Source organism: Bombina bombina, chromosome 3 (genome assembly GCF_027579735.1).
Source record: "Bombina bombina isolate aBomBom1 chromosome 3, aBomBom1.pri, whole genome shotgun sequence".
NCBI classification, from domain to species: domain Eukaryota; kingdom Metazoa; phylum Chordata; class Amphibia; order Anura; family Bombinatoridae; genus Bombina; species Bombina bombina.
In genome coordinates, this window is record NC_069501.1 from 100,286,036 (window position 1) to 100,299,829 (window position 13,794).

The following is a 13,794-nucleotide window of genomic DNA, read 5'->3' on the forward strand; positions in this document are numbered from 1 at the left end:
GGGATCCCAAAGAAGCATTTACAACCATTTGTGCCATAATTGCACAAGCTGTTTGCAAATATTTTCAGTGAGAAACCTAAAATTGTGAAAAATGGTGTCATCAACAAATACCAAAATGGGCCTAGATCAATACTTTGGGTTGTCTTCTAAAAAATATATATATACACATGTCAAGGGATCTACAGAGATTCCAGACAAATATCAGTGTTCCAATGTAAGTATCGCTAATTTTGAAATAAAGTGGTTTGGAAATAGCAAAGTGCTACTTGTATTTATTGCCCTATAACTTGCAAAAAAAGCAAAGAACATGTAAACATTGGGTATTTCTAAACTCAGGACAAAATTTAGAAACTATTTAGCATGGGTGTTTTTTGGTGGTTGTAGACGTGTAACAGATTTTGGGGGTCAAAGTTAGAAAAAGTGTGTTTTTTTCCTCATATTTTATCATTTGTTTTTTATAGTAAATTATAAGATATGATGAAAATAATGGTATCTTTAGAAAGTCAATTTAATGGCAAGAAAAAAACGGTATATAATATGTGTGGGTACAATAAATGAGTAAGAGGAAAATTACAGCTAAACACAAACACTGCAGAAATGTAAAAATAGCCTTGGTCCCAAACGGTCAGAAAATGGAAAAGTGCTGTGGTCCTTAAGAGGTTAAATAAAGGAAAGGACAAATAAAGCCACAGACGCCAAAAGCCACCTGGGCAGACAATTCTGCAAGCAAATAACTCCTCCAGTAGATTAAGAGGAACCGCAGGGAACTGCATGTGACGCCATAAAGGCTTCGGACGTTAAGGAGAAAACTGGCAATGCCTAGAAAGTATCATCCTGAGAGACATAGGGCTCAGAGAAAATTAAAAGGAAGATCCCTTTAAGATTTTATTAAAAACACTATAATGTAGTTCAGAGGAGACTGTGTCCGAAAGAGCAGACATTACGCTCCAAGAACAAACACAAGGAAACAAAATGTATGCTTACCTGATAAATTGATTTCTTTCTTGACACGGTGAGTCCACGGATCATCATCAATTACTGTTGGGAATATCACTCCTGGCCAGCAGGAGGCGGCAATGAGCACCACAGCAAAGCAGTCAAGTATCACTTCCCTTCCCACAACCACCAGTCATTCGACCGAAGGAAAAGGAGAGAAAGGAAATAACACAAGGTGCAGAGAGTGCCTGAGGTTTATATAACAAAGAAAAACTGTCTGTAAAAACACAGGGCGGGCCGTGGACTCACTGTGTCAAGAAATAAATAAATTTATCAGGTAAGCATGAATTTTGTTTTCTTTCTAATGACACGGTGAGTCCACGGATCATCATCAATTACTGTTGGGAATCAATATCCAAGCTAGAGGACACAGATGATAAGGGAGGGACAAGACATGTAACCTAAACAGAAGGCACCACTGCTTGAAGAACCTTTCTCCTAAAAGAATCCTCAGCCGAGGAAAAAGTATCACATTTATAACATTTTGAAAAAGTATGCGGACAGGACCAAGTTGCAGCCCTGCAAATCTGAACCCCAGAAGCTTCGTTCTTGAAAACCCAAGAAGCCGAACAGCCCTAATGGAATGAGCTGTAATTCTCTCCGGGGGCTGCTGTCCAGCAGTCTCCTAAGCCAAACTAATTATACTTCTCACCAAGGGAAAGAAACGTAGCTGTAGCTTTCTGAGCTTTACAAGTCCCAGAAAAAACAAACCAACAGAAGACTGGCAAAAACTCTCAGTCACCTGTAGATAGATTTTGTACTAAATTAGAACAAAAAAATTGCCTCATTGGCAAGAAAGATAAGATAAGGCGAATAATACTGCTAAGCTGAATTAGAACAAAAAAATTGCCTCATTGGCAAGAAAGATAAGGTAAGGCGAATAATATTGCTAAGCTGAGAATTCCGAGACTCTGAGCAGAAAAAATAGCCTTCCAAGATAACAAATTAATATCTATGGAAGGAAAAGGCTCAAACAGAGCCTGCCACAAACATTAAGAACAAAGTTAGGCTCCAAGGTGGAACCATTGATTTAAACACAGCCTAATTCCGACCAGGACCTGACAAAAAGATTGCACATACGGCAAGTCCGCCAGATGCCTATGTAGCAAAAATAGAAAATGCAAAAATCTGACCCTTCAGGGTACTTACAGACAAACCCTTCTCCAGATATCCTGGAGACAGGACAAAATTCTAGGAATACAGACTCCACTCCTTAAGGGTAGTTCTGTATTCTCACCAATAAGAAAAGTACAGCATAATCTATGATAAAACTTCTAAAAACTTGCTTGCAAGCCTGAGTCATGGTCCCAGTGGTCGACTCAGAAAACCCACGCTTAGACAAAACCAAGCGATTAATCTTCAAGCAGGCAGCATCAGAGTAATGAAAATTAGATGAAAAAAGGGACCCTGCTCAGAAGGTCCTTTCTTAGGGACATTCTCCAAAGTGGAGAAATGACATTACTACTAAGTCAGCATACCAGGTCCTGCGAGATCATGCAGAGGCTAATAGAAAACACCGCCGCTCTCTCCTGTTGAATACGAGTAATGACTCATGTAAGAAGAACAAACAGAGGATTAGGTATGCCAGACTGAACCGCCAGCATCTATCCGGGCGGTCAGTGGATCACTTTACCATGAACCATACCTTGGAAACTTGGCGTTCTGTCGAAACGCCCTCAGAAGCCAATTCCGTACCCCCCATTCGAGGGTTTACCTAGAAAACACCTCAGGAAGAGGATCCCACTCCCCGGAATTAAATATCTGTCTGTTCAGAAGCCAATTGTCCACCACGGAAAAAAGGGATGACAGACAGAAACTGTGAGCTTCTGCCCACTGAACAAACCAAATCTCCACCTACATTGGCTAAGGAACCCCTAGTTCCTTCCTGGTGGTTGAAATAAACCATTGAGGTGCTAAAATCCGACTGGAACCAAGTCAAGGACAACTCAGACCAAAAGGTCAAGCCATCAGAGCATTGCCAATCACTCTCTAGTCCAAGATGTTAAAAAAAAAAGGAAAAAAAAAGAAAAAAAAAGAAAAAAAAAAAAAAAAAAAAAAAAAAAGGAGAGCAGACACTTCAGAGTCCATAATCCTTAAACAAGACCCAGACCGCTTACTAGCCCAGCAGATTGGCAACGTGGTCACATCAACAAGGAATATCTCCAGAAGCATGCACCCCGAGATAGAAAAATACTACAGGAGATAGTCTCTAGACTGAACTAGAGCTATCCTTTGAGACAGATCTGAAAGTTCTCCATTCTATGTAAAATAGCAAAAGAAATGATGTCCATGGGAACCATTAGACTAATCCCCTCTTATAACGAATCACTGAAAAGCAAAGGAAAATCAGCTGCAGCTAGAATCGAACTCTAATGGGCATCAAGCGCCAGTAGCTGGATCTGAACCAACAACCTTTGATTTGCTAAGCCACAAGGCTAACCACTAGGCTACATTGGCTGCTTAGGCCCGCTGTTGGCCGGACAAAAGACTGCAGAGAGACCTTCACCTAGATAGAGAAACTATTAAGGACCAGGCATACCCGACTGTGTACCCAGGCAGTCTACCATTCAGGTACTGACCAGGCCTGACCCTGCATAACTTCCGAGATCAGACGGAATCGGTGCATTCAGGGTATAGAGGCGGTAGACCCAACTACAAAAACCTTGTGGATGGAACAAGGGAACACTTCTCCAGATTCATTTCCCTGTAAAGAAGATTTATCTCGTAATATTAAATGCTACACATTTAATTGACCTAGAAAGGCTGAAGGCTGGTTCGACCCTGTCGGATATGAACCTGAGACCTTTGAACAAGCTCATGTAGTCAGGGCACTTACCAATTGAGTACCTCACCGGCCTTGAGAAGGACCCGAATCAAGGGAACAAAAAATCCTTCTGGTCAATGTTCGTTATGAACAGGCCCTCTAGAACCAAAGGAAAAAGGATACTACTTTGAAGGACAGATCTGAGTTACCGGAGGTAAATACCTAGATCCCATTCCCAAACCGGGACAGGAACTATCACTCCCAGAGATGAAGATCCTGAACCCGGTTCAAGGAAAACTTATCATACCTGGATGCCGATACTCTAGAAAGAAAATCCGCCCCTGGGAAGAAAACTTAGATTTGACTCCAAAACGTATGCCCCCGCAGAAAGAGGAAAAAGAAACTTTCCTTTAGTCTTACTCTCTTGACCTGAGGTAGGAAAAACACTTTTCGTACCCTTAAAGTCCAAGGAATTTTCTGCTAGATCAAGTCCAAATAAGGTCTCATCCTTAAAGGGAGATGCCAGAAGTGTGGATTTGTAGGAAACAAACCTGCCACTGCAGAACTATAACTACACCTGTGAGAACTTCCATAGCACGTCCAGAAACCTTCCTCAAAGGAAGGAATATCATAGAAATGATCAAGTTCGCAGAACTTCTAAGGGTTGACAACGACAGGGATATCGAGGTCGTCCAAGTAGCTAAAACCTCCTATAACAGTACACGAGGTGTGCAAGCATAAAGCTGAAAAAAAATGACCTCAGCATCAGATATAAGAAGAAAATAAGAAAGGCACTCTCCGTATATTTAGTATAATAACTTTACTAAGATGAACGTTTTTGTGGTCACCCCCGTCCTCAGACCTGAGGACGGGGGTGACCCCGAAAACGTTCATCTTAGTAAAGTTATTATACTAAATATACGGAGAGTGCCTTTCTTATTTTCTTCTTATATCAATGGTTTAAAGTGCACCCCGGAAGCTGGATTAAAGCAGTGAGTATATTATATATATATATATATATATAAATATCAGACAGGATCCCACACTCACTGCTTTAATCCAGCTTCCGGGGTGCACTTTAAACCATTGATATAAGAAGAAAATAAGAAAGGCACTCTCCGTATATTTAGTATAATAACTTTACTAAGATGAACGTTTTCGGGGTCACCCCCGTCCTCAGGTCTGAGGACGGGGGTGACCACGAAAACGTTCATCTTAGTAAAGTTATTATACTAAATATACGGAGAGTGCCTTTCTTATTTTATATATATATATATATATATATATATATATATATATATATATATATATATATATATATATATATATATATATATATAAAATTGCATAGAGAAGGAGGGCACTCACAGGATTTGAGAATACAATAATTTATTATGAACATAGTGCATGAAAAGTCATAATCAATGTTTCGAGCCTTCTTTAAGACTGATTTTAAATCTAAAAAGACAGAAAAAACATAATTGTATAATATAAAATAAGTGACATCAAACAGCAAGTGCACCCACCACCACACTTAAAGAACAAAAACATGAAAATTTAAAATTAGACACAAACTAGCGTTCAGGCCCAGGTCAGAATAGCAATAGGAAACTAACCCAAAGTGAAATAACGCCCAGGTGGAGTGGGTGTTTGCACATTGGCAGCTTCTGATACAGCACCCTGGTTGCTGTTGCACATAGTTTTAAGAAGGTTGTTTAATTACTTTGATAGGTGTCATAAGTATACGTTATGCAGCTTATGGGAGGCGTCCGTGCACTAGTGTATTTCACTTTGGGTTAGTTTCCTATTGCTATTCTGACCTGGGCCTGAACGCTAGTTTATGTGTCTAATTTTAATTTAAAATGTTCATGTTTCTGTTCTTTAAGTGTTGTGTTGGGTACACTTGCTGTTTGATGTCACTTATTTTATACTATACAATTATGTTTTTTTTTTCTTTTTAGATTTAAAATCAGTCTTGAAGAAGGCTCAATGAGAGCCGAAACTGACTATGACTTTTCATGCACTATGTTCATAATAAATTATTGGGTTCTCAAATCCTGTGAGTACCCTCCTTCTCTACACAATTGTATGTGTGTTCATTGAGGACTGCACCCAGGTCACTATATGTGTACAGAGGTCAGAGCACCGGCTATCAGATATATATATATATATATATATATATATATATATATACACAATACACACACACACAAACACACACATATATATATATATATATATATATATATCCACATACACACACACACACATATATATATATATATACACATAAGTCTGCAGTTCGACCCACCAACCGTCACCTGCCTGGGTGCAATGAAATAATGCAATAACCACGGAAAAGATTGCACTCTCAGGACTTTTTCAATAAGTGATCAAAGGTACTTTAATGAAACGTTTTTGGGGATATTTCTAATTCTGCTAAGCCTCTAAAAAAAATAACCACAAAAAATAAAGGGTAAAAAAATTGTTTAAGGGTAAACAATGGAACTCTGAGCCCTCAAATAGAGAGTTAACCCTTCCATGTTGTGAAAGGAATCAACTCCTAAGTTTCCAAGTCACAGCAATATAGTGCCTGCCACTGTCTTAACATCCTAAGGATATATTGTTCCTTAACTGCAGAGGATCCTCAACCCTTTCAGTGCCAGTCTCCTAGCCCCAGAAGACAAAAAAGGCTATTCCTGTCGCCCGGCAGTTAGACGACATCACAAAGTATGAGAAAATGCCTCTCCTCACAGAGACCTGTGGAAAAAAGAAAGACAGAGTAAACTTACTCAGGCTTTCTATACCAGGGCAGCAACCTTTTAGGAAAACGCAGCAAAGCCCACTTTACAAGTTCCTAACTGCTTTAAAGCCACCACTGCCCTACTGAAGAGACTAACGTGGAGCACGGCTATACCCCCTCTTGAAAGGAAAGATCAGAGCAATCCTACTCTGTTTTCAAAATAAAGTCTTGATTGAAGAGAAATAATTCAGACACCAAAAACTTCACCTCCTCCTGTAACGCAGGCAAAGAGAATCACTGGGGGTTGTGGGAAGGGAAGTGATACTTAACAGCTTTGCTGTGGTGCTCTTTGTCTCCTCCTGCTGGCCAGGAGTGATATTCCCAACAGTAATTGATGATGATCCATAGACTCACTGTGTCATTAGAAAGAAATAATTTGCTTGTACTTCCCCTTAGATTTCTTGTCCTGAGGTAGGACAGTTGATAACAAAATCCAATTCTAATTCAAAAAGCATCTTCCCTTTAAAAGGAACTGAATAATAGCCTAATTCTTAGAAACCATGTCAGCTGACCAAGATTTAAGCCATAAAGCTATCCTTAAGAAAACAACAATGGACATATTATTGAACATCAATTTTGATTATGTCAAATACTGTATTACAAATGAAATCATTAGACATTTAAGGACTTTAATGCAGTTGGTAATATCCTCAGAAGATTGATCAGAAACCATCTGAGAAGGAGAATCACACCAGATGCATTAGAGGCGCTGATGCAACTGCAGGTCTAAGCTGAAGAGTCAATTGGGAGAATAATTTCCTATGCAAGGACTCAGATTTGGGATCCACTGGATCCCTAAACAAAGAACTATCATCCATAGGAATAGTAGTGCATCTAACTAAGGTGAAAATAGCTCTAACAACCTTAGGAACTACTTCCCAGGCTATTAAATTCTACTCTGAAAGTGGATACATTTTTTTAACCCGTTTGAAGGTGCAAAACATGTTAATATAGTCTGTAACAAAGTCTGGTGCTTCAAAAGCCTTAGGGCACTTTAGGCAGAGCTTTAAAAACTTTATTCAACTTATTTACAGGTTTGTGATCCTTTGGATTTCGGTTCTGATAGCTCCAAGGTTAACAAAACTTTCTGTAGTAGGAAGCGGATATGGTCCACTTTAAATCTAAACGGCTCAGGTATAGGATCAATGTCGTCAGAGGAGACGTCAAACAGAGATTAAGTTGAGTCAGAGTTTTGTAAGTTTGATGGAAACGGGTAGTTTGAGGTAAATCTCCTGATTTTCGCTTACGCTTACTTGGTGGCCGCTAAAATCTCTGTCATAGTCTTTTGAAGACTGGATGTAGCTAGAGAAAAGTAAGTGGAAACCCCCTGGGCCTCAAAAACAGACATGGGCAATAAATGTCTGCCAGGTGTAATACTGACAGGATTATGGCTTGCAAATTGGAGATGTGGGACACAATTAGTACATAACTGGTTAATTTGGTCCACTAGAACAGTTTTGAATAATAAACAGGGGAAATGAACTGTAGAAAGTTCTTGGGCTGCAGTATGATCCCTAGGGGTCCCTTCTAATGGGTCAGTCAAATCAAGTGGCGGTACAGACATAACTGCAAAAAAAATTAAGGTAATTGGAAATAAAGATTATTCCCAAACTTTATATTATCAGTGTATTTGCACAAAATAATACAGCCTATAATATACACCTTAGAATCGCAGAAGAAAGAGAAAAAAAAGCTAAAGAATTTTTCTCAGAAAAATCTTTATTACCCACCCCATCAGCAGCTCCTATGAGGGTACTTACCCATCTCCTCAGCATATAAAGGGTTAAAACTGGACCCAGATAATTTGTAAGTTCTGGAGACAGAGTACAATTTTAGCCACTTGGAGATCTAGTGAGGTAGAAAGAAAGGTTGCCAATGGGGGGTGGGGGGGCCTTAACCGCTAACTGCATTCGACAATAAGCAGTTTTCTTAAAGAGACAGTGAGGCTTTTTTCTGAGATGAAAAAGGAAACACAGATCTGAAACATACTGAGGACTGCGAAGGGGTAATAAAGCAATGAAAAAAGTGGGATTTTAACACTAAATGACATTTTTTTTTTTGGTGTTAAACACATGGGTAAAGCACTATGTGTAAAGGCTAAGAACCGCCAACTATGTAGTACCTTTAAAAGGAGAGTACTAGCAATAGTTCCTGGGCTGTGTTGAATGTCTGAGTCACTTACCTGGACTGCAACACTTCTACATTGTACCTTACCAGCTTGCTGAGGCCTTTATCCCTCACAGAATGCTGATCCAGTAGACAGCCCATCCAGTGCAAGCAAAAATACAACAAAGGATACTTGTGGATATACCAGCAACCCCTCAGGTGGAAGCTAAGGGACAGGGTCCCCCTGATGCCAGATGGCAAGAGAGATTTACCCGTGAGGGTACTGATATGCCATAATTGAAGTATTCCTTTACCCTCGCTTCACTCAGAATCTTGGAGAAATTATACTTTCGTCTTCCCTGAGTGAAGATGGAAGAGGGGTACTGGATCTCAAGTCAGGTCTGAGCTCCCAACAAATTATTAAAAAAGAAAATACAATCTTGCTTCCAGAGAACCTCTCTCCTCAGAGGCCAAGAACAAACTGAGTGGGGAGAGGAGGTGGGAGGGAGTGGCAGGAAATATATCCCACATGTTATGGACACCTATGGACTCTACTCATCTTACGAAAGAAAAAGTAACACAATATGTGATCATTTGAAACAGATGAGTAAAATAATGAAAATCTAGGAAAGTAGCTAGTAAAGATGATTCTAACAACCTGGTACAAGGACAATGTTACAATCTTCTTTTTAAAGGGATATAATTGTCAAAACTAAAATGTGTCTGAGTGTGTTTCATTTACGAAAAGAAATATTTTTGCCATATGCTTACACTAGCAAAAAAAAAATTCTAGTAAAAGTTATTACTGTTTCAACAGCATATGCACATATGAAGTGAGTGCAAAGTGCACAATCATTAAAGCACTATGACTTCTCAAAGAGAGGGTGATGTTGTGCATTGTCAGCAGAGACTTAATTTGTGTCATACAAACCACCCCTGATTCACTGAGCAGGTGTGGTGTACGAATGCTGGTGCACAGGGTACATAACAGAATACGTGCATATGCTGCTGAAACTGGGATCACATTTACTAGAATCATTTTTGCTAACAGAGGTATATTGCAAAAATGCTTCTATTCATGACAGAAATGCATCTGTGCACATTACAATGTTGACTATTATGTCCTTTTAAGTATATAGCATTTGGGGAGTCTGAAAGCTGGGCTAAGATATTATATATATATATATATATATATATATATATATATATATATATATATATATAAACACTTCTACAGCCACAAGCAGAAATACTTGGTCTAGCCAATAAGACAAGAACGCTCACTCCTTGTGATCAGGTGGTTAATTCGTGGCACAGATAGTTTAGTTGTACTAAAAGATTACATCTAGAAATCTCAACTTTTTGGTGAATTGCAATCTTTTCCCTAAATTTAAACACTTCTTTAAATATAATTCTGGCAATTCTTTATTTGAAAACAGAAGGGTCCGTACGTATTAACCATGCAAAAGCAACTCACCTGCTGTGTTTCAAACGGATGAAAGGGATTAGTATTAACTTCATGCGCCGAAAACTCTATATCTACCTAAAATAAAAAGGAATTCATTTCAATTAGTTTGTGCATATTTCATTCCTCCATTTAAACTAGATATGCATGCATCAGCACATTTTCTGTGACAATATATGTTGGCATACTACAGAAGCACTGTTGGTTTAGTTTTTCACTGTCATCAATTCACTGTCTTAATGTTCAATTTAGATATTTTATTTACATTTTAAAAATCAAGCACATAAAAGTAACAAGGCTTGATTTGAAATTCTTTGCAGTGCATTTCAAATTCAACTAAAAAATATTTTCTAAATATATTTTCTCTTGCAAAGATAATTCCTTTAAAAAATTAAAAAGTAATGCAATGTAACTGTGATAATGTGTACACAAACTGACATGGATATGGTTGCATGCAAGCACAGCCAACAGCAACACACCTGGTAATTAGTGCATAAGCAAATTAAGTATGTGCAGGTATGCAACTTACTGTTATATAGGCAACATGTTACATGCACTTTAATGTACAAAGAGTTCTCCAGCTAGTAACAAACAGTGACCTTTATTTGTGCATACAGGGTCCAAAAAACAGCAGCAACGTTTCGGGCAAACAATCAGCCCTTTGTCAAGCTTGACAAAGGGCTGATTGTTTGCCCGAAACGTTGCTGCTGTTTTATGGACCCTGCACAAATAAAGGTCAATGTTTGTTACTAGCTGGAGAACTCTTGGTACATTGATTCTACTGGGTTTGATTAACCCTCTCCGTGCTCAGTATTTTTTGGTGGGTGCTGTACTCAGTTTACCTGTTGAAACATGCACTTTAATGTTATAGCTGTTTCTACTATCAAATGCAGTGGAATTCCATAATTAACAAGTACAAAATAAAAAAAGACAATGCAAAACTTGTATTTATTTTTTTCTAATAAATTTAAAATTTCTTCCATTTGCCAGCCCCCCTTATTTTCTGACAGCCATCAGCAAATCCCAGACGCATACGTATACACTCTGAATTCTGGCAAAAAGGAAGCACAATTTGATAATATAAGAAAATTTGAAAGCAGTATTGGCTAAATAAAATATATGTAAACAAGAATTAACAGAAGAAATCACAGTCCTAGATGAGGGTGATAGAGATTAGTACTAAAATGTTAAAGGGACATTAAACCCAAAATTTTTCTTTCATTATTCAGACAGAGAATACAATTTTAAACATTCCAATTTACTTCTATTATCTAATTTTCTTCTTCTTTAGATATCCTTAGTTAAAGAAATAGCAATGCACATGGGTGAGCCAATCATATGAGGCATCTATGTGCAGCCACCAATCAGAAGCTACTGAGCCTATCTAGATATGCTTTTCAGCAAAGAATATCAAGAGAATGAAGCAAATTAGATAATAGAAGTAAATTAGAAAGTTGTTTAAAATTGTATTCTCTATCTGAATCATGAAATAAAAAAATTGGGGTTTAATGTCCCTTTAATTTTCAACTGCATTGGAGTTTGTGTATATAGATAAGAATAATTTGTTTATCTAGAGAGATACAATTAGAATATCTGCTCTACCTGCAAGTGCAGCCCTTTTAAATGAGTTGTGACTTTAACAAGCTATATCATATACAAAAATAAACATAAAGGATACATTTTCCATAAATGTATTCTTTGCAGGGGTTAAACAAATAGTTATATGCAAGTAATAGTGCAATAATAAAAGGGACATAAAGAAAAATACTCTAGTGTGTAATAAGCATTTTCTTTTTGCATTTTTATGCCCCATTAAAGATGACCAATCCTTACCTGCACAGATACAATAGCAGTCTGTACACTCTTTTTCATGGGTGCAGTTTGTGGTCTCTGAAATTCTGGGGAGATATCAGATGCTTTACATACGGAAGAACTTGACACATCGTCATCTGGCATTGAAGGACTCTCTGGACACTCCAGCTCATCCTGTTTATCAGCCGTACAAAAGTCAGACGCAGTGGCCTCATCTATACTGACGTTATACACTCCATGGTTAACAGTAGGAGGGTGCAAACCAATTCCAGGATTATGGGTAAACAACGGCCCTAATATTGCAGGATCAAAGCCCGGTGGATATGTTGGCAACAAGTAGGTGTTGTTAGGATTTCTACTAAGGAATAAAGATGATCCAGCTAACAAAGGAGCTGAACTAAATGAATAAGGCATGTTAGTAGTCTGTCTGTCATTTGAACATATTCCTAAACTATTTATTATGGGTGAATTAAAAGGTTTACTACAGCTAGGTTTAAATTCTTTAGCAGCTGGATTTAGCGTATACTTGTTTGTATCATCCTCAAGCAAAGGTAAATGCTTTATTAGTCCTAGCAGATTTCCCACCATGATAAATCGACCGGATTCTAGAAGGAAGTCTTTAAGACCGCCTGCTTCTTCTACAAGTCTGTGGGTTTCTTCAGGGAATCCTTTATATTCTCCTACAAGAATTTCATCATCTAGTGGTAAAGGTCCGTGCTCTTCCAGGATCTGAGAGAAATACCTAGGTGAAAAATAAAAAAAAAACAACATCATGTAAAGCAACAAAATCATGTCCCAGAAAAATCCCACATTTAACTATGAAAGGGATAAGAAAGGCAAGATTTTTCTTTTGTGACTCCAAAAAAAAAATAATCACATGCTTTATTTAAGTTTCAAATTTACTTTGAATATCAAATTAACTTCATTCTCTTTGTATTCTTTGTTGAAAAGCAAGTAGTAAGGCACAGAAAGCACTATAAAGAAGCAATGTCTAAAGAACTATATGGCACCAGAACAAAGCAAATTTGATAAGTAAATTGGTTTTTTTTTTTTACTTTTAAGTTCCGTCACAATCGAAACAAAAAAAAAAAAAAATCTGAAAATGTAAAGCTTGCAAATCTAAAACAATTCTTAACACTGGATTTGAGATACTGAGGGATAAAAAAAAAAGTTTACATTCATCAAAAGGGAGTATAAAAACCTAGTATCTGTAAGACATTTCAAACAACAACAGTCAATTCTAAAGATTTGTAAAACAGATTTAAAAAATAAATAAATTAATACTGATTTACAGAATTAAAAACCCTGAAACATAATGAATTGAAAACTCCACACAACGTCATGGCTAATCCTTACTCAAATAGAGTTTCCCGTATAGGATCTGCATTATTATCAGGTGGTCTCTGGAAACGGCTCCCCACTGGCAATGCTTCAAATTCTTCTACTTGATGACGTAAGTATTCCGGTATAATAAAAGGTTCATTAGGATCCAAGAAATCTCTAAGGTAAAAAAATAATAATAAAAAATTATTTATGCTTACCTGATAAATTATTTTCTTTCGGAATAAGGATGGTCCACAGTCCTCTTTAAACATATAGGATATTTTTCCCGCCACTAGGAGGAGGTCATGTACTCATATCAGAGCTTAAAATCTGGCCGACCTCCCTCTTAGTTTAACATATAGCCGAGTAGAAAATAGGAAACATATAGGTAGGAAAGACAAAGCAGGGTCTGTAGAGGTGTCATTAGAACTGCCGCCCAACAATTGAAACAGGTGGGGCCTGTGGACCATCATTCCGAAAGAAAATAAATTTATCAGGTAAGCATACATTTTTTCTTTAGGAAAA

The 13,794-nt window shown here is 37.7% G+C and overlaps 1 protein-coding gene across 1 annotated transcript in view; it reads right to left on the bottom strand.

The window, feature by feature from the left end:
* Positions 1-13,794, bottom strand: part of TTC3 (tetratricopeptide repeat domain 3) — a 410,905-nt gene that overhangs the window by 138,228 nt on the left and 258,883 nt on the right. Inside the window, exons 29-31 of the mRNA XM_053705936.1 lie at positions 13,303-13,446; positions 11,968-12,688; positions 10,147-10,212 (exon numbers count right to left, since the gene is read on the bottom strand). Coding sequence (XP_053561911.1) covers positions 10,147-10,212; positions 11,968-12,688; positions 13,303-13,446 — 931 coding nt within the window. The remainder of the gene's footprint in view (positions 1-10,146; positions 10,213-11,967; positions 12,689-13,302; positions 13,447-13,794) is intronic.